This window comes from Mastomys coucha, unplaced genomic scaffold (assembly GCF_008632895.1).
Source record: "Mastomys coucha isolate ucsf_1 unplaced genomic scaffold, UCSF_Mcou_1 pScaffold14, whole genome shotgun sequence".
Lineage (NCBI taxonomy): Eukaryota > Metazoa > Chordata > Mammalia > Rodentia > Muridae > Mastomys > Mastomys coucha.
Window position 1 is genome coordinate 65,889,714 of NW_022196896.1, and position 21,103 is coordinate 65,910,816.

At 40.5% G+C, this 21,103-nt stretch overlaps 1 protein-coding gene across 8 annotated transcripts in view; it reads right to left on the reverse strand.

Annotated features, from left to right (window-relative positions):
• The window catches only part of Rev1 (REV1 DNA directed polymerase), a 74,625-nt gene continuing 53,522 nt past the window's right edge, over positions 1–21,103 (reverse strand). For 6 of the 8 annotated variants that reach the window (XM_031367265.1, XM_031367264.1, XM_031367268.1 and 3 more), the window contains 13 exons: positions 19,603–19,731; positions 17,005–17,159; positions 13,173–13,292; positions 6,565–6,785; positions 5,452–5,624; positions 4,017–4,119; positions 3,069–3,234; positions 2,645–2,844; positions 1,820–2,056; positions 1,309–1,426; positions 585–802; positions 344–500; positions 1–175 (listed from right to left, as the gene is read on the reverse strand). In XM_031367265.1, the coding sequence (XP_031223125.1) occupies positions 27–175; positions 344–500; positions 585–802; positions 1,309–1,426; positions 1,820–2,056; positions 2,645–2,844; positions 3,069–3,234; positions 4,017–4,119; positions 5,452–5,624; positions 6,565–6,785; positions 13,173–13,292; positions 17,005–17,159; positions 19,603–19,731 (2,146 nt within the window). In that variant the 3' untranslated portion in view covers positions 1–26. The remainder of the gene's footprint in view (positions 176–343; positions 501–584; positions 803–1,308; positions 1,427–1,819; positions 2,057–2,644; positions 2,845–3,068; positions 3,235–4,016; positions 4,120–5,451; positions 5,625–6,564; positions 6,786–13,172; positions 13,293–17,004; positions 17,160–19,602; positions 19,732–21,103) is intronic. The other 2 variants (XM_031367270.1, XM_031367269.1) reach the window with 1 other exon arrangement.

Sequence of the window (21,103 nt, forward strand, 5' to 3'; positions counted from 1 at the left end):
CTCTTTCAGTAAAAATATTTAATAAATTACCTTTTCATGTATTTTATAACAAGATCCAACTTTTCCAAATCTTTTTCCTCTATAAGGTCAGTGCAATATTTCACAACTTGTAGAATGTCTTCTTCCATTGGATCTAGGAAGGAGGAAAACCTCAAGTGAGGACCCCAGTGTCTTTCTGGAGAAAGTCAGAAATCTGCAGTTAGTTATCCCTCTGATTGACAGCTATCAAAGCACGTCTTAGAACTTAAAGATAGCTGATGAGAAGATAATTGTTAGAGAAGTAGGCTGACTTTGTAGTGCTCAGTTGGTTCATGTTCTTGAATCACAGAACTACCACACAAACCTGAGATAGTAGTGATCCATTCTTTAAGCAAGGTCTTCACATCACTGAATTCTACAGCTCCAGCTAGGTTGGGTGCTGGTGGTCTTAGACAGCTGCTCTGGCCTGGCTGCAAACTAGATAGGTCCTGTGCACCAGGGGTGGAAGTTGAGACTTCTTCCTGTTAAGAAAGTGAGCAAGAAAGCTGCTACTTAGACAGTGTCAAGTACATTAAAACCCAGTAACAGTATTTTGTTCTAGTTACCATGGTTCTCGCCAAAGCCATTCCTTCATGTTGTAGAAAACCATCCATTAACTTCTGGGGGCTCCCATAGGCCCCAGGCAGAGTTTTCGCAGGACTGCTAAGCAGCTTATTTTTCAAAGGACTCTGAATCTTTCTGGGAGAACCAATGGGGTTCTTCCTCTTGTTTCTCTTGTCTTTCATTGCTGGTGGCTTTAGCTGAAGTAAAGGATTCTTTGGCACTGAAAGAAGAGATATGAGATTCTCAAGATGAAATCAAGGTAATACCATTGATTCTTTGTCCTTCCAGTACACCCTACTACTAAGAGTAGGAAGGAGGCCAGGAATGCAGTGACTTAAGGAATAAAGTCCTCCCAGCTCAGCTGTACGACTTAGTATTTTGAGCTTGCACATGATGCTTACGTGTGATGGAATGGTCCTAAAGATTAAAAGACAATTAGCAACTACGCAGGTTTAATAAATGTGTGTTCAGGGACTCATGTCCAATAGTTTTGAGATTTCATGTTTTGAACCCACATTCTTTCAAATACCTGTCTCAAAGGACAAGTAGTTTGTATCCAAAAATACTGTGAGAGAGACCAGCACATGAACTAACGAGCAGTGACTTCACAACACTCGTTACTGGTCTGCCTCGATCACTTCAGATCCTCTCCAGGATGAAGAGCTAGAACACACACAATGATGTCACTCGAGTCCCTTTTGGGACATGACAGTTCTCTCGTCTTACCAGATGTGCTGGCTTGCTGCTGATTAGTGTCCTCTCCCTGCCTTTGTCTTTGATCATATGCTGCTTTCAACTCCTTTTGAAGCTCAGCAGGAAGGGCAGCAAAGACATCAGGGTCTACCTAATACAAGAAAAGTCACACCTTAAACAGCCAAGCTAGGACAAAAACGTTCCAAGAGACTGTGGAAATGAGCAATCCAATTTCTGTGCTAACTGATCAGAACAAGACATTCAGTTACCAGATGGGAAGCCAAAAACACACGCACACTTCTGGGCATCTTCCCCCTAATTCAGGAAGTCTCATGATCTGTGTGGGCCAATAAAGTCAACAAAGAATGCTCTTCTTCCAGATGCTTTAGGGACTGACACCTGCCTCCCAAGTCTCTTCTCTCTGGTGCTGAGGTGCCTACTTTATAAACAAGGTAAACTTGCCAACTACTGTCTGCAGATGTGCAAGCCTCTCAGGAGTTAGGTAGAGGAGAAGAGAAGTGAGGAAAGCATGACATTAACGTACTTGTGAGAATGCTGGAAGGGCAATGACACTGATCCTGGTGTCACTATTATTAGGTTCTTGAGGCTCTGGTATTTGTAATAAAACTGTGCCAACAGGATGTGGCAATACCCCTGAACTGCAGCCATTTACTGGTTCTTTCTTCCTGGTGCCACGTGGCTCTACTTGCTGAGCAGCATAAACTTGTTCTATTTGTTCCCGGAGATCAGGTGGGAGAGCTTCTAAAACAGACTGGTCAATCTGTAAAATACCAAATGTGAACTTGATGCTCGGAAATGAAGGTTTGAGGAACAGCAAAAGTTCAGACCACCAGACTTCAAAAAAAAGCTAGTCCCTACCGCAGTTAACTTGATGGCCACTGAAACCTGAGTCTGAAGGTGAGTGCAGTGTAGGAGTCAGTAGCATACACAAGGGAATCTACATACTCACACAACACCTTGCAGTAAGAACTCACTTGTGGAAAGGGAACACAGAAATTACCTTTTCAGATGGGGGATTCTCTCCCTGCCCCCGCACCAAATATTATCATCCTATACTTAAGGAGGTATTAATAGAAGCATTAGGGCATCTACCTCAAGTATGAGAACTACCCCTTTCCCTAGATCTGGAGGCAGCATTTTCATTTCCTCTAGCCCCACCCCCATATGTAAAAAAGATGATGGGATGCACCTGACAAAGCAGACTAGCAAACAAGAGAACCTGCAGAAGTGGGAGGGGCTTAAGTGAGAGCAATAAGACCCATTAAGTTGACTTTGTATGTTGACCTACAAAGGAAGAATACCATTTTTGTTCTTAGTACAAAACTGACTTAAGGACCAAAACTCATACCTGAGATGGTGATGGGACCTCTATACTGAGGTTCAGCCTCGATTGTCCACTGACAGGAGAGTTTAGGCCATTCCATTTCCTGGAACACTCGCTGCTGTTAGCATCAGGACTGACACTTGCTGCCAGATGTGCAGAGAGTGGTGACAATAAACCACAAGCTCTAGAGGAGGACACTTCCAGATCCACAGCAGCCAGAAGTACTACGGTTGTAGGAAACAGAAATCAAACGGAGAGAAACAGCTAAAGCCCCATAAACTTTTTTCACTCCATATTCTATTCTCTGCCCCCTAGATTCATAATTTAGAATGTAATTTTAAAACAAACAAAAAAACTAAAAAGGCACAGACCCATGTGGATTTAAAATGGAACTTCTTACTCCCTGCTTCGTGGAACAGAAAGCGGCTGCACAGTGATGGCCACCCACCTTCTTTGTGCTCCTCTTCTGTCGGTTTCTTAGCTTTCTGAAGTTGGAAGAGATCACGGACAGAATGTGGCCGACCAGGGAAGAGGCTTGACTGAGCTAATGGACGACTTGAGGACGTGGAAGGATTTGAATTAGCAGGAATCAACTGGTTCACTTGAATACCAACCTACAGTCAAAATAAAGAGAATGTTTCTAAAACAAAAGTGAAAAACAAAATGCTCAGTTTGTACTACCAACAATCCAGTTTCTAGAATAAAGGACAAATGAAACAAATGCAAACCAACAGCTTACGCATATATGAGTTGTACCACAAACAACTTGTGGCTCAGTGATTAAGACTCTGTGATTAAGCTTTAGCTTGATACAGAGTATGCATTCTACCCAAACGTGGTAAGAATACCCAAACAAGTAGATTTCAGTATTCCACAGGTTTTTTGGTTGGTATTACAGGGTTTATTACATTTAAAGGGGAGAGGCTGGTAAATTGCAAGCACAGAGGCCCATGACAACCAAAGTGCCTGTACCTACTCAAGTATCTCACCAGCCCCAGCTGAGGCTTAAATAGGGTCTGTCTCTAAAGCTGGTAGGCTGGGTATAGCAGAGTGGTCCATGTATTTACTTTGCATGATCAAGGTATGGGGTTCAAACCTCTCTCTACAGCAATAGCATTACAGAGCTGTGCTCAGTGGTATGGGAGCTTGTCCAGTGCTGGGAATAGGATATGTAAGACTTGAATAGTACTATGCAGAAAACAGAATCTTCATAGTCACAAATCTAATCTGTCAGAACTAAGATGAGGAGGCTAGATGGGAAGTCCTGTTTCCCTCTGTGGACTGCACGCAAGAAGCTAAAATTGTCTATGTAATGTGCCTGTACTACATCAGGACACAGCTCAGAGAAAGCTCAGACTTCACACTACAAGAGAGGAGGAGCCAGTGTGATACTCACCCCTCTCATATCCGATATATTTACTTTCATTGTATGAAACATGTTTAGAGTAGCTTTTCCAATTATTTTTGCACTATCTGTTGCCTGGTCCAGAGTTACAGTCCTGTAAGTATTAGAATTACATTCTTAAGCAAACAAATGTACATTCCATATATATTCATTAAAAGATCATACAAACATTGCAAGGAGTTATTAATACTGCCCTTACAGTAAGCCAGGAACACCACCCACAAGCATAGAAGCTATTATATACAACACTGATACTGTAAACAGCATGAAGACCCAAACCAAAAGTTGACAAATTTAGGCAAGAAAACTTTTAGTTAATACATGTAAAAAAAAAATATACAATGTTGGAATATACCAAACATAGACTGCATGGTAGAAAGCCAGCTCATCCCAAAAACACACTCTAAATTGGACCAGGTTCTTGCCTCCCTCCCACTGGCCCTACAAAACTATGTTTAAGAACCAGTTTCATACAGAAATGTCCATTATTATTGCATTTAATTTCCACATGAAATAAAGTATGTCGTTTTACTTTGCCTGTTTCCACAGTACATAATGCTTTCAAGGACATACTAAGTTTCTATATTAGAGACTTTATAAGAACAAACATGTTTGAAACATGAGCTCATCTTTACTGAAAATTCCTATTATAACTCTTACTCACAGAATGATTGTTAAAGACCTTAACACTGGCTTGTCAGAATGAAATCTGCTGAATAGAAGACCCACTTTAAAAAGTGGTTTCATGTTGGTCACAAACATTAAGTGATGTGCCCATCAAACATCATGCTTTTAGAGAGCTTTCAGATAGATTCTGATTGCTCTAATGATTTACTCAGGTGAGTCTGGAATATCTCAGTCAGTCTTTCACAAACCACAAGACACTCCCCTTGTCTTGTTAATATGCAGCCCTTTTCCGATTCTCAAGTTAACAGCCAGCCACCTGGTTGTGACTTAGATGTGGCCTTGTATCAGTGATTTGGACCTAAAGAGACAGGAACAGGAAGTCACTGCTCTAGGAAGCAACTGATACTGCTGTCATGGGCACTTGGTTAGAGAAGGTAGGGGCAAGCCTGCCCCAAGAGCTGTTTATCATCTTGCCTCACCTTGTGTTTGTCATCCATGTTCCTAAAACTCTGATGCCACTGGCTGGCAGACAGTGGGAGGGTACCAGCCTCTTGCATCACCAGGAACTGTGAACTAAATAAATCTTTTTCTCTAAAAAATATTCATCGACTTTCAGTATTTTGCAATAGGTATTAAACCTAAGTCAAGTGACCATGAGCTGTGGCCTGCCTCTATTTAACACCACTAGGATTGACAAGCTGTAACTGAAAATTACTACTACTGATTTTATTTTGTATGACTTATAATAAACTACATAGAATATAACTACCAATATTCTTTTCTTAAAGAAAAAGTTTACCTGGCGATATTATCACAAATTCCATGGCCTCCAAATTTTGCAGTTTCTACAGGGGCCCCTGGCTTCCGTACCATGATTTTCAGAGTCAGGCGTTTGCCCTTCATGCCAGCAGCTTCAAGTCGTCTTTGAATTTCTTCTGAAAGACTCAGAAGGAACGCTTCTGCTTCTTTGGGCTACACAAAGACAAAAGATGAAAAACACTCTGATTATTTTCCTTAACCTAACAGGTTCTTCTCAAGTGTCTTAGCTCTGCATATTGAGCACATCTTATTTCCCTATCATAAGCATTTATTTAAAAGAAACGTTATGGATACACCTTGACCTGTGTGTAAATATAAATGGTCATGTTCTCCGTGTACTAAGTACTCTATAAGGCATTTTCCTTTTTTACTTTTTTATGTTGTCACTGACTTGTTGCAAATCTTAGTGTCTCTGATAAAATGTGAATTCCAACACTGAGTCCTACATGACAGTTCCAAAGAGGAAGAACTTGTCAGATTTCAAATCCTCAGGATGTGCAGAGTTTATGGAACTGAATTCCAGAGAGGTGCCCAAATCCAAACGTGCATTCTAAGGACAGCAAACCCCAGTCCACTTGCACTACCACTACAGAGGCGGTGTTTTTCAACCTGTGGGGTCACGACCCTTTTGGGAATCACATGACCCTTTCACAGGGTTACCTAAGACATTCAAAAAGAACCACAGATATTAATATTATTTTTAACAACAGCAAAATTAGTTATGAAGTAGCAATGAAATAATTTTGTGATTGGAGATCACCAAAACATGAAAAATTGTATGAAAGGGTCGCAGCAGTAGGGAGGCTGAGAACCACTGAGGTGGAGGCCAATTTTTAAAGTGTAAAACAATTTTTTGACACTCAAAATACTTGTCTGGCCTTTCCATCTTCATTGGTAATAAGAATAATTATAATTCAAATCACTTTGACCACAAAAGCAGAGTATTTTATATCTTTCCTTAAGATCTGGATTTTTAAATTAAGGATATACCTTTAAAGTCACCAAGGCTCTGAGACAACCAACAGTTTCTATGTTTATTTCAATCACCAAGAGCTTTAGAGGTTAGAAACAGGACCATGTAAAGACACATTACCTGGGTGAACCTTATTCCATAGTTGATCTCGGCTGACACAGATTTTCGTTCTTTCTCTGTTCTAACAGGTCTATCGTCCAAACCTCTGCAGAACCTATACAGCATCTGCCCTGTCTTGGGGCCAAATTCTTTCTGGAGTTTTGCCATGGTCAAACATTGCAAATCTCCACAAGTCTTAATTCCCAAAGATGCTAGCTTAGATTCCATTGAACGTCCAACTCCTAGGAAAAGGAATACAAACACAAATGACAAACTATTAAAATTTTGGACATTTATTTACATATACACAAAACATCAACTTAAATTTTATACAAAAAATAATTTCTTGACAAATGCCAAGATTAAGATCTTATCCACAAATCAGTAATTAACAGACTCTTGTTTAAGAATTCATTATGATCTGAACCTGCAGGACAGATACAAACACTACAGAGTTGACAGTGGGACTGTGCTGAGATGCTGATGTCCACAGACATCCATGATGGCTTCACCACATTTATTCTGAACCAGAACAGGAACTGATGACATAAGCCTTATCTAACAAGGACATAACATGGGACCAAAAAGCACGGAGTAAGCAAGGGAGGGAGATCAGTTTCTCTTAAATCAAAAGCTAAATGAGCATCTCGCAGATCCATCCTATAGCTGGGCCAGAATACAGCAGCCACCATGGCTTCCCACACAATGTATACAACGTTTCAGTGCTACCCAGGACATTGGTGAGCTCTCCTGCCCCACAACATATCCAAAAATAATAGATTTCAAAAAGAGATAAACATTTGAGAAAACAGTTTACAGTAACTCAGGTAAACTCTAAGTCTTATTTAAATAACTTTAAATACATCCTAAAACAGTTACAAGCAGTGAAAATTATGTTTGTATGTTATCAAAAAAGAGTAAAGTCTGCTGCTATCTTTTGCTCAATGTGGTAACTTTTGCTTATACCCTGAGTAGTCTCCTGTGACAGGAAGGACCCTAGTCCATTCTCTGCTAAGACACTCCTCGATGCCGTAAACAAGCTATAGGTAGAACTGTTAGACTTTTAAACCATCTTTGCCTTGGAAGTAGCCCACAAGTTTAAACCATAAGAATCTAGAGCAGCAGCTCTCACCTTCCTACTGCTGTGATCCTGTAATACAGTTCCTCATGCTGTGTTGACATCAATCATAAAATCACTTTCATTGCTATTTCACAACTGTAATTTTGCTACTGTTAGGATTTGTGATGTAATTTTTGGAGACAGAAGTTTGTCAAAGGGGTTGTGGCTCACAGGCTGAGAACTGGAGATGTGTATCCTGGTGGGAAGATGCTGGCTCCCACTTGTGCTATTTACAGCACAAGTCTGAACAAAGGGAGAGCAGAGGCAGCACTGACCCTACCGTGTATTTGGATATGATGGTGTGCGAAAGGCTTAAGAGAGGACCTTGGAATGGCCTCATCCACTGATAGGTACAAAGGAAGCACAATCCACCTAATGCAATGGAATTATTGTCTGTATGGACAGCTAATCTGCTGGAACGAAATGGTCCCACAGTGACAGTGGGAGGGAATGATGGAACTCCAAGCCAGGACCAGAATGGTTACTAATTCAATGCAATACACCAGAGTTCATAAGGGAAAGTCATTTGCATAAAAAAGACCATGGCTTAAGGCCTAACTAGCACAACCATCCAAGAAGAAAAGATTTTTAAAAGGGGGAGGGGATATGCTACCTTAAGGAAAAAGCTGTGGAAGCTGCTGGTTGATAAGCTGGGGCATGATATGCAGCCTGCCTTGAGAGGAACCATATTAAAAATGGACAATGATCACTACCCACACAGCCAGACCTTGGCAGTCCACAAAGGCAGGAAACAAAGTCTTTGTCATCCACAATGAAATGTCAGTGGTGATGGAAATGTCTGTGCAATTAAGTGGGCACTTGCTTAAGGCTTGTGAGTACAGGAAATATGGCCAAGACAATTTGAATGTGTTTGAATGTGTGGAATTGGAAGTCACAAACTGGACGCACAAACCCTAGCCCTGACCTTGTGCACAGGGTTCATAATGGAAGATGACACCCACAGGGTTAATAGCTTTGCACAGACTCAAGAGTCCTTAGTATTGAAACCACTGTTAGAGATAATATTTTATTTCATTAGGTAACTATACTGAATTAAGTATACATTTGTCCACATAACACACAGTCATCATCTGGTAGAGTCCCTAACAATCAGTCTTGTGTTTTTTACTGCTTACATCCACTCTACAACTGCTTCCTAGTTTACAGAGCACACCATAAGCTAAGTGCATAATTCGTGAGTGCACAGGACTACAGAGGCTGGGCTGATACCAATAAGCTTACTCTAATTATCATTTGGAGAGTAAGTTTTCCTGAAAGCATGAGCCACAAGATAGAAATAGGTACTACACTCACCAACAAACATCTCTGGGAATTAACTCAAGTTCAGCAAATTAAATAGGATTCTTTAATATAATGTTCAGAATTTTTAATGTATAGGGCCCTCAAACACAGTTCCCAAATACACACACACACACACACACACGAGCACTCCTGTTTAAAAAGCCAGGCGCAGTGCTGAAGCAAAGGCTCAGCAGGTACTAGGTCTTACAAGAGGACTGGTGTTTGGTTCCCAGCACCCACAAGACAGCTCACAACAAGTCCTTAACTCCCAGGTCAATGCTCTCTTCACCTGATCTCCACAGGCACCAGAGATGTGCAGGTAACACGCATACAACATAATACAACATGCAGACAAGACATCATACACAAAAAATAAACACTAGTATCCCTATAATCCCAGTGCTGTGTGAAAGGGTGGGGGATAGAAGAACTGGACAGTTAGGTCTGCAGAATTCCCTAGAGAGCTACAAAGTAAGATACCAGACATCTTCCTCTGACCTCCACACGCACGTCCACACTCTCTATTTCCCAAAGGTGTTTATATCTTCTTGAACACACTCTGGGAAAAGATCAGTAAAAATGCCATCTCCAGAACAGGAACGACATGCAAAAGTCCGACTAAGTACACAGCAAAAGTATACAAGTCAATCTTACCCATCTGAGTGATAAGAACCTGAACAAGAAGCCAACCTTGGTGACCCTATTTTTTTTTTGGAGGGGTGGGTGGTCAGGGGAGGAGATATCAAAGAAGAAATACAATGCTTTAATGCCTGAGTGCAGGCCAGGATATAACCTCACAGATGCCTGTTAGAGAATATATCGGCTGAAGATGGTTCCGAGTGCACACTGTTCGTGCAGAGGACCAGAGCTAGGCACTAGCTGTAACTCCACCCCAGGCCTCTGTGGGCATCTGCATCACATGCGTGACAGCACAGAAAAGAAAGTCTTCCTCACTCAGTGTGATAGTGCACTCGTGGGACTCCAGTCCTCAGGAGACTGACTGATCCTGAGCTACAAAGTTTTAGCTCAGTGCCACCACTCAGCCATCTCAAGAATAAAACAAGAGTCTTGCCATTCAGAAATAAAGGCAATGACAGAAGTACTAATGGAAAGCTACAAATTACTTCTATTTTTAAAAGCATTACAAAATTCAACTCAGTTAAAAAATGACTTTTTATATTAAGTTGTATCTTCCCCAAAACATGCTGAAGCCATACCTCTTCATTTTAAAGTTTTCATTGGGACCGTATTCGGACACAAGCAATAGAGGTAAAATGAGGCATAAGGCCAGTATGACTGATGCTTTTGTAAGAAGTTGAGACCACCCAGGTTGTACATGAAGGAAAGACCATGAGACACAACGGGGGCGGGAGGGGGACACGGAGACAGAGCCCACAAGCCTTAGAAGCAGCAAACCCTCTGATGTCTCCATTAAGCAGGCACTATGCTGTATATCTGGAGCCCAGCACATGGTGGGTGGGAGGGAGCAGATGTAGAAGAATCTAGAATTAAAGGTCATTAGTAGCTGCATAGGGAGTTCTGGGTCAGCCACACCCACATACCCACAACTTTCTAGCCTCCACTGTAAAACATCAATTTCTATTAAGACATATAGTCTATGTTGTCATGGCAGCCCTAGAGCAAGCTGATTTAGCTGGTATAATAAACATGAAATTTACAAACAGCTTTTAAAATACCTGCTCTTGTATTAAGTTAAGGAATTTGACATTTGATATTCCAAGTTAATTACTACTGAAATTTAATATTAAACAGAACATAAGAAATAGACTACATGGACATCAATTCAGGAAGGCATCTGATGTAAACCTGAAGCCTCCACACACTTATACACACTTGTATACTGGCACAAACACACATGTACCCATACACATTCAAACACACACACACACACCCCATCACCATCACCAAAAATACATGGTGCTTATGTTTGAATGATGTGTTCTAAATAACTTCAGGCACTTGACTGTTTGGCTTTAAGTTGCTGAGTCTTTGAGAAGGCTCAGGACATAATAGTCTTGCTGGAAGAGGCATGTCGCTGAGTGTCAGTTTTAAGGTTTCCAAAGACTGTCACCATTTTGAGTTCACTCCCTCTATTTCCTGCTTATGGTTCAAGATATGAGCTCTCGGCTTTCTATGCCACCCTGTCTGCCTCCTGTTGTCATATTTCCCCAGCATTATGGACTTTTTTTCTTTTGGAAGTGTAAGGCCAAATAAATTCTTCTTTCAATAAAAAAAAAAGAAAAGAAAAGAAATAGACTACATATTCTAAACAGGGACTACAGTAAACTTTCAAAAGTAAAACTAGCTGGGGCTGGAGAGATAGCTCAGTGGGTAAGAGCACTGACTGCTCTTCCAAAGGTCCTGAGCTCAAATCCCCACAACCACATGGTGGCTCACAACCACCTGTAATGAGATCTGATGTCCTCTTCTGGTGTGTCTGAAGACTGCTACAATGTAATTATTTACAATAAATAAATAAATCTTACAAAAAGTAAAATTAGCCACCATAAAATGGGATTCTGGTCATTTACAATTTGGCTTGTAACAAATTTCTAAGGTAGTTCATATACATTCTCATTAGGTTTGAAAACATAAGCCTGAAAGTTCTACTAAAGCTACTTGTACACACATGGTCTCCAATTCTAACATCTCCCTGCAAATTCAAAACAATATAGAAAAGGTTTTGACAGGTTGGAATATAACAATGTAAATCAAATCGCTACTTTTTGGCAAAAACAAAACTCCCAAACCCCCAAAAACAGAAAATGGAGGTTTTCTTATCAAGGTCCTGAAATTAATTAGCTAATTAATGAAAACTAGAATAACTTTTCCTAATAAGGCCCATTCATTTTTTACTTTTCAAACTATTGGGGCTGTAAAGTCTGAAATCCATCACTAACCTTGCTGGCTGATTTTCTATTTTTAATGTTGTTCCTCAGGCTGGACTTGAACTCCTAATCCTCCTGTCTCCAATTCCTAGGTGCTGAGATTACAAATATATGCTGCCAATGTCCAACTGTTCTCTTCTCTTCTGGGTTTTCTTTTTGAAAACCAGTGCTAGGTGGGGCTAGAGAGCTCAGTAGTTAAGAGCACTTGCTGCTCTTGCAGAGGACCTAAGTTTAGCCATGGGCACCAACCTCAGCTAGCTCTCAATTACGTGTAGGTGCAGCTCCTGGGAGATCCAAGTCCTCTGGCCTCCATGGGCACCTGCACTCACATGTATAGATCCCACACAGACACACATTCATAAATACACTTAAAAACTAACCTTTAAAACCAATGCTAGGACTCAAACCCAAGGCATCACATGGCTGCTGAATGCCCACACTGACCTCCATCTGCATTTCAGAAGCATCATATCATAGAACAGAACCTTTGTTTTCAGCTTAGACATAAACCATCCGACTATGAGTCTAAGGAAACAAAAGCTGGGCTGCCGAGATGATGGTTCCCTGGGAGAAAGTACTGAGTTCAACCCTAGAGCCCATAGCTAAAGAGAAAATTGATCCCTTCAAGCTGCCCTTGGACCTCTGTACACACTGACATGCATGTAACAGGCACAAACACAGACTCAATAAAATTCTTTAAAAAAAGTTTTTAAAAGATTATAAGTTAATTTCATGTTTCCTTTAAAATTATTTCTCTAAATCCTCGATCTTGTTACTTAAATACATGTAACTGTTGCTTGTTTTAGCTGACTGAGCCTGGAGATGTTCACCTTCCGTTTCCCAGCTTATACCACTGGAATGCCTGGATTCTTGGTTTCTGTGCCAACAGCTAGGTTTATAAATGTGGTACTAGGAATGGAACCCAGGTCCTCTGGCATGCTAGGGTAGCCATTTACTAAATAACATAAGTAAGAACATGTAAAGTGAATTCACTAGGTGAAAACTAAAATTTATAATAAATAAATCAACAGAATGTTCAATGTAGTATTTCATTTTGTTTATGACTGTTAATACTGTATTCATAGAGACAGAAGACAGCTGAGCATGGCAGCATGTGTAGTTCACTCCAGCACCTGGGTGCTGAGGCAAGAGGATGCAGACGCTGTGAGGCAGGCGACCTCAAGGCACTTATCAGGACTCTGCCTGAAAACAAACAGCTTCCTGAAAACAGGACAGATGCACGGACAGCACCAGTTATCTATCATAGGCGGATGCCTCGGGAAAAGCCTTGGCCTTACCCGGTAGGTGAGTGACCAGCTGCCCTCTGAGGAAATCATCTACTTCGTCTGGCTGCAGGTGGTACTGCCCATTTGGCTTTGCTTTTTTAGTTGCCATTCTAGCAAGAAGAATATTAGAACCTGTGACATTGAAAACAAAAGAAATGCTCAGAAACATACATCATTATTTCTTAAAATTTCATAAAAGAAACATGTTGATTGAATCATTCAAGTATCTTAAAATGGTAAAAACTAATTCAGTTTTGATAAATTCAAACAAGGTACATGTACATACATACACTCACTTGGTAATATTATTTAATTTTTCAGAATATAGCCATTATGGTTGCTGGATGGAGGTTTTTTTATTTTAAAAAAGTATTATTTCAATGTCTCCTGGTGATGGATGTAGAACAGAGAAAATGGGGAGGTGGAGGGTTAACCTGGGTATGGTAGGTATGGGGGGAGGGGTTAGCCTGGATAAGGTACTCATGTAAATAATCTTAACACTCAGGAAGCTTAAATTGCCAACTGGCTATGAATCTGAAGCTAGCCTGGGCTACAGAGGAAGAGATTCTATCTCAAAGCCTCTCCCTTCCACTCAAAATGTAGTAGATTTATAGAAAACAAAAGAAAAATAAAAACTGGTTAAATTTCCCAACCTCAGTACCTAGATTATATGGGAACAACAAGCTAATAGGCTTTGGAAACAATGCCCCAAATCAGAACATGTGACATGAGGGGCTTCAGAGTGCAGTGGAAGGAAGCTCAGCAGTGAGTGGAGACAGCGAGGGCCAGAGTACGATGGAGAGATCCACAGGAAAGATAAGCATTTCTATGAAAGAAAGAAACATCAAGACACCAGGAAAGTCCTGTACTAACAACGTACAGAAGAATCAAGAAGCAATATATGATAGATAAAATAAATATAAATTCTTATAAGGAGGTGAAATTTATAAAAGTCTTATCAGAGTGCAGTGGTGGCGCATACCTTTAATCCCAGCACTTGGGAGGCAGAAGCAGGTGGATTTCTGAGTTCGAGGCCAGCCTGGTCTACAAAGTGAGTTCCAGGACAGCCAGGGCTACACAGAGAAACCCTGTCTCGAAAAACCAAAAAAAAAAAAAAAAAAAAAAAAAAAAAAAAAGAAGAAAAAAAGAAAAGAAAAGTCATATCAAAATGATAAAAGTGGTAAGTATTAGAGAGTTGGAGAGAAAAGGTGGAGAAGGGGAGATAACCAGGTGGAATTTTAGTTTTCGTTCCATTTTTCAACTGAAAATGTATTTACACCACCATTTGTAAATTAAAATAACTATGATTAAAAACAAAGAATTAAAACTGTGTCTGACACTGAAATACAAAGGTTGGTAGGAAAAGAAGGTTGACCTGTAGGCCAACAGTAGGGAGTGAAAAGGCAGGCTAGACAGTAACTGTGTGAACAGTGCCCATGTATTTATCATGTTTTTAATTTTCAGTATGCTATGGTGTTTCACATCATAAAAGCCTTGCTGGAAGATGAACTCAGTTGGTGCACTATTGGGAATGACTGTTATAGGGGTCAAAACTGCTCTGATTTCATATGAAGCCTGGTCTACCAGGCAGAATTCTGTATCGTACCAAAATCCTGCCTAAAATCCTTCTGCTGGGTGGGTGGTGTGAGACTGTATATCTAATAGTATTATTTTGCTAAATGGGCATGTTGTCAAATTACCTGCCACAAATATTTACATTATTTGTGCTACTCTTGACCTTGGTCAAATACATTTCTTTCTAGTGGGTAGACGCTCAAAAAGAATCTTAAGTGTCAAAGACATTAAGCACAAGAGATTGCCAAGTACTCAGCTCTGACGGACATCCAGAGCGCCATCCCCACCATCCACTCAGGGCATCTGGAGCAATGGGGTGGGAGGATTGAAGAGCTAGACAGTGGGGAAGAGCGCTGAGAACCGCTGTCTCCTGCAGGACAGAACACATTGCACTCAAGAGCTCACAGGAGCTGCGGTCACTCTCCTAAGACCTGCTAGCAACAATTTCAGAATGGATGGTCACACTCTAGTTGAGAGACCATTGGCAGTCAGGGGAAGTAATTTTTCCCCAAGTTTGAGATGCTGATAGGTTGTCTATTCAGATAGATGGTCCTACAACCATGAGCATGGCAGTGCATACACACAGAATCAGTGAATCAATAGAAACCAAACAAAAACAGGACATAAACATGGGAGGGAATCTGGTAGTGGATATGAGCAAAATACTTTGTATACATGATGAAACTGCCAAAACAGTAAACAGAATATTTCTAATTAAAAAAGAACACGGTTTGGGTGAGATGGGCTAATTTTAAACACATAGGGAAGGGAATCTCTCATATGCATATCTCAGACTCTAACCAGATCCTCACCTTAATCTCATTCACAAAGTGTGATGGTTTAAATAAGATGCCAACCACAGTCTCAGGCATGTAAATACTTGGTCCCCAGTTAGTAGCACTGTTTGAGATGGCATAGGTAGCGTAGCCTAGTTGGAGGAAGTCTGTCACTAGGGTCCAGGCTTTGAAGTTTCAAAGCCAGGTCCCATATGTCCAGTTCATTCTCCCTACTTCCCATTTGTGGTCTGAGATGTGAGGTGTAATCTCTCAGCTTCCAGTTGACATTTCTGCTGTGTGGTGCCATGCTGAGCCATTTTGGATCCCTACCCATCTAGACTGAGAGCTCAAAACAAACTTTTCTATAAGTTGCCTTACTTTATCACAGCAATAAAAAAAATGCACCAATTCAGTCTATCTTCTCTCTTAAATCACCTCAGGGCCAGGTACGGGGCAAGTAAGAACCTACCAGAAGTGAGGTCTATGGCTTTCCCACTGAACCCACAAAGAGGGCTCTGCCCCAGTTCCCATAGATTTCTTCCTAGTGCTCATGGCCATCCTAGTGGCTCCCCAGTGCTTCAGCAGTATGTTTGTCCCCACCCACAGAAACCTACGTCACTGATCCGTTCTCTCCCAAAACCCTATTTTGAGACAGTCTCATCACAAATCCAGGTTGGTCTGTATTCCTCAATCCTCCTACCTCAGTCTTCTGAGTGCTGAAATAACCAGAGTGTCACCACATCTGGCTTCTAGCTCTCTCACCAATGTATATTAACCTATCTGTGGTGTTACCGAGTTACCCATATTGGTTCAAAAGACAAGAATATGAAGAAAAAGAGCTTATGAATGGGGGTGTAGTAATAAGGCTGGAAATAAGAGCAGCATGCTTAAACAGCTTGACTACTATCTACCCTCAACTCTGCAGGACAAAGTGTGGAGCTCTCTGCTTGTAAATAGCCATGAGTAGGAAAGGTGGCATAGACAGCCTGTGCTTTTCAGTTCTAAAGGTCAGAGTTTAAAGTTAGCATAAGGAGGACAGGTGGTAGCAACAGCTGAATAAACCAAACATGGAACAGAGGAAAGAGACGCAAGAGCCTGGAACTGCAGAGAACATTGTGATCCAGGAAAGCAAAGAGCAGAAAAGGAGACTTAAGCTTAACTTCAAGTTCTATCTTGTTACTCTGCTTTTAAAGGGGTTTCTGTTTAAATTTGAGGAAAACAAAAATTTAAATTTAATTTACCCCTCCCTTTTTTCTTCTTGAACAAGAAAGAACTTTTCTGTCCCTTGTTATAAAAATATTCTATCACCAACCACTTACTTGCATTTGTACATTTTTATTTTACTGCATAGCAGTAAGCAATGATAAACATAAAGGAAAGGGCACTTCTGCAATGTGTAGAAAGCTAAGCTATTAAACTTCCTTTACACCAGGGCATAGTTAAGGATTCCAAATGTTGGGTAAAAACAAGCTCATGATAAGCCATGTACTAACCAATTCCAACAGAGGCAGCACATTTAGTCTTGTCTTTGATTTCCATACGGAGGGCAGCTGCAAACTCCTCAGGAGAAAGTTTAGTCTCTGCAAGGATGTCAGTGACGTCAATCAGTGCTTCATCGCAACTGACAGCCTCAATGCTGTGTGTGTAGCTATCGGGACAAAGCAAAGGCAGTGAGTGAGTCAAACCTATGGGCTGCTCTGGGAGATGTTAGACACTGCACCATCACCCCACCACCAGCAGCACACCACCACACCAGCATACCACTGGCAACACACTACCACACCAGCAGCACACCATTACAACAACACAAACTTCTAATCTTAAATAACCCTTCCAAAGTGCCACTAATTAGTTATCTGACTCCAATACAAAGTTAGTGTTCTAATCCTTTAGCAAAACTACTACGGCAGAAATGACTGGACCCAGAATACCCTTGTACACATGAAAAGCTACAAAGTGGCCAATGGATCACAATTATCAAAATTTCAAACATGACTTATCAGAAAACTTTATGAACAGATGTTTACACACACCAATTCAATGACAGCTGTTTATCTAAAAGCAAAATACTACTATTAACTATCTAAATCCCTTTGATTCTATAGGACAAAGGGGCCAGTCAGCTTAAATGCTGGCTAAGAGAAACACACCCATATCTTCAAGTAGAAATGCTGTTCCTTGTTCTAACCTTATATAATCTCCCTTGATAAAGGACTACTTGTCAACAAGCTAGACATGAAGCATAATCATGCAACAGACTCAGACAGACTAGAAATGACAGGCACGGAAAGAGGCCTCACAACCAAGGCCTGTCTCAGTCCACTGTACACATTTTGTAGGTTACAAACCAAGCCACCAAAATCTACTCATTCAATAAATAAATGCTATTTAGGATAAAAATGTTAAGAACAAAGGGTTGTTTTCTTTTTTTTAAAAATGAAGGCAATGACTTTTCCTCTGAGAACAGAAACATGCCACTAAGTGTTCATAGAAGGAAAGTGTAAAAGCCTCTAGCTCCCCTCACTTTTTAGGCTCTAGGATGGGGACCTAGAGACCGGTTCCCAGCCCTCCTTTGGATGTCAATGTCCTTAGCTTCAACAGCATTTAACACATTTGTAAAGCAGCACTACCAAACTGCTATACTGGAATTAAGAAAGCTGTGACAGACAACTGGATCTTTCCCTGTGTATTTTTTGTTACTATTAAGGTAGCTTCCACAACGGCTGGGATTGGACATTGCTTCTCTTGGTGAGACTGGCAGAATTCAACAGTTACCTGTACTCCCTGGTTAGTAGTGTTCAGAATAAAATGTAAGAAGAAAAGGCAGCCTCCGTGGGTCTGCACCATCCTCTGCATGTATATTACAACTTTCAGCTTAACAGTTTTTAATGGGACCCCTGAGTGTGTGAATGAATGGGGCTCTGATTCTTGTGCCTGTTCGTGGACTCTCCCTTCTAGTTTGCTTTATCCAACTTCAGTGTGATGGATTTATCGTATTCTGTTACATTTGTTATCTCCTAGAAGACTGTTCTTATGAGAGACAACAGGAGAGGATCTGAATGGAAGGGAAGGTATGGAGGAACTGGCCTGGTGGAGAGGAAAACGTCATCAGAATATAATATATGAGATAAGAATCTATTTTCAATAAAGGGGCAGGAGGAGGCAGAAGCTAAGGCAGAGGTAAGCATACATCCTGGAATATCAACACACACAGCTCGAGGATCTACAAACATTGGACCAATAACTTAATACATTTTTACTGGAGCAGGCCCGTGTCAGTAATTCACATCACTTAAAACCTTTTCAGTTTACAAAGAGTCAAGGAGTTTTGAGACCTCTTCTAGGCCTTTACAAAGAAACTATATGATTCTGGCTTTAGAGCTAAGTTGCTAAATAATTTTAATTCTTTTTAATACTGCGTTAGTATTAAAAAAGCTACACTGAAAAAGAAATCATTTGCCTCCTTTCCTCAAGCTAACTCCAATTAACCATTTTAAAAACAATTATCAGAGACTCGCTATTGAAAAAAGTAATTTTTGGCATGCTTTTAAAGATTTTAAGATGAAAAAAGATTTTTAAATGTCTGTGTTATTGGATCATCAGTTTTAACTTTATTCAGTTCCAATACAGGGGGTCTCCCTCCATTATCCTGGTTGGTACTGAAATTCTAGGATACAGTACATACTACTGCACCTCACTCTGTGAATTCTAATCTTAATTATAATGCAAATGGAATAAAAGAGAAGAACCAAGTAAGACAAAAGCACAGTAGCAGCAGCAACAACAACAAAACACTAGAATTCTTTGTCAATCTGCTTTGTGGGAAAGGAAAGTGGGGCCCACACAGACTGGTAGATCTCATATCACAATATGCAGTAGCACTGGGACCACGATAAAGTATACAATTTCCTTGAGACTCAACTCCCAATTACTGAAGCTACATTTTTTAAAAAGGCAGCTATCAAACTGGCAGGTGGAGAAAAAGGATCACAGGAGAGACAAAAATCTAGAGACTCTTAGAATGAGTAATCAAGGTAATCAAAGTAAATCAAAGCAGTAGAGCAGAGGACATCAACCTGAGTACACAATACCTTGCCAGTGTTTCATACAGTGCTTGGGCAACCTCTCTGCATGCATGAAAATCATATGGAACAGCTTGCAGATTAGGACACAGCTGTTTTGCATGTCCAAAAAACATTCCGTTCTTAATGCCAACTTGTCTAGAAAGGAAAGGAAACACAGGAAATTACATCAGGAGTCTTCAGCTGACAACCAAGTAGCAAGTGTGTCGTTTCTCCCCATGCCACTGATATACAAGTTCCACCTAACTCCCCTTTTCATCAGGGGTTAACAATAGGCAATAGGAAAACTTACAAGTCTGTGTCCCCCCAACAGAAAATACAACTGTCTCACTAGAGTAAATGACATCTCTTTTGTCTACAGCTAAACACTTCTAAAAGTTGACCTCTGGCCCCTTTGCAGAGATGCCAGCATGCCATATGCTGGTGATATCACAACCACCACAGAGCAGGAATGTGCTGTCAAACAGTTTTCTTCTCCTAAAATGTGGCACATATAGCCAGGCTCATCCCCCAAAGACAAAGCAGATAACAAAAGAACTACACAGAACAGCGCTATGTGACAGACAGACAAAGTGTACTCATCCTATTACCACCCAATTCCCAATTGACCAATTCCAATGCTCCTCAATGGCTCGGCAGTGGTTGAGATGCCAACAGCATTGAATGGTAGGACATCACTCTGGGCAGGAGCCAGGGTTCCACAACTTTGAGGGACCTAATTGAAAACGGTAAATTTTAAATCTATTGTGTGTCTCAATGCCCCACATTACCTTTGATATTTGGAACATTCAGCATAAAACTACAATTATGGAATTATACATAGTAAAATTCCATTTTATCACTCTTTAAAGAATCAAGAAAAAATATCACAGTAAAAACACAAGCAAAATAAAGCAATATTTCACCAGATCACATAATATTACGCAGGATGATCATGGTTATTCCATACATCCAGTCAGTAAAATTCACCAAGTATGGACTTGGTTGGCAGTATGTATGCTAAAGAAACCATTAATGGCCTCTTGCTAAGATCAGGTGACTAAGCAGTCTCCTATTATTATGCAGAGGCTTCTGGGACTCTCCTAACATTCACTTCAGCAGAGAACTACTAACAATTAGGAAACCTCTCAAGTTATTCAGAAGCAAACCCAAAACTACATGCATTTTTCATGTAAATAAAAGTAATAAATTATTTCAGCATCAACTCTTAAACACACAGAGGATCTAATAAGAAGCAAAGACAGGAAAGAAGTAATGACTGGCAGTAAAGGTAGCTGAAGCAGCTACCCATGTGCAGTTACAGTATTAGGTGTTCTATAAGGTGCTGGGTGTACCCCACAAGCAAACAGACCCCAAGATATTTGTGAGCATGTCCCTGAATCTACCCAGCTTGATTTGAGTTACAGTCAGCAGACCTTAATATGCTTATCAATACATAGAAGTATAACTATAATTGCTTAGATAGGTACACAGAAATATTATCAGATATGTTTTTATAACACATAACTTT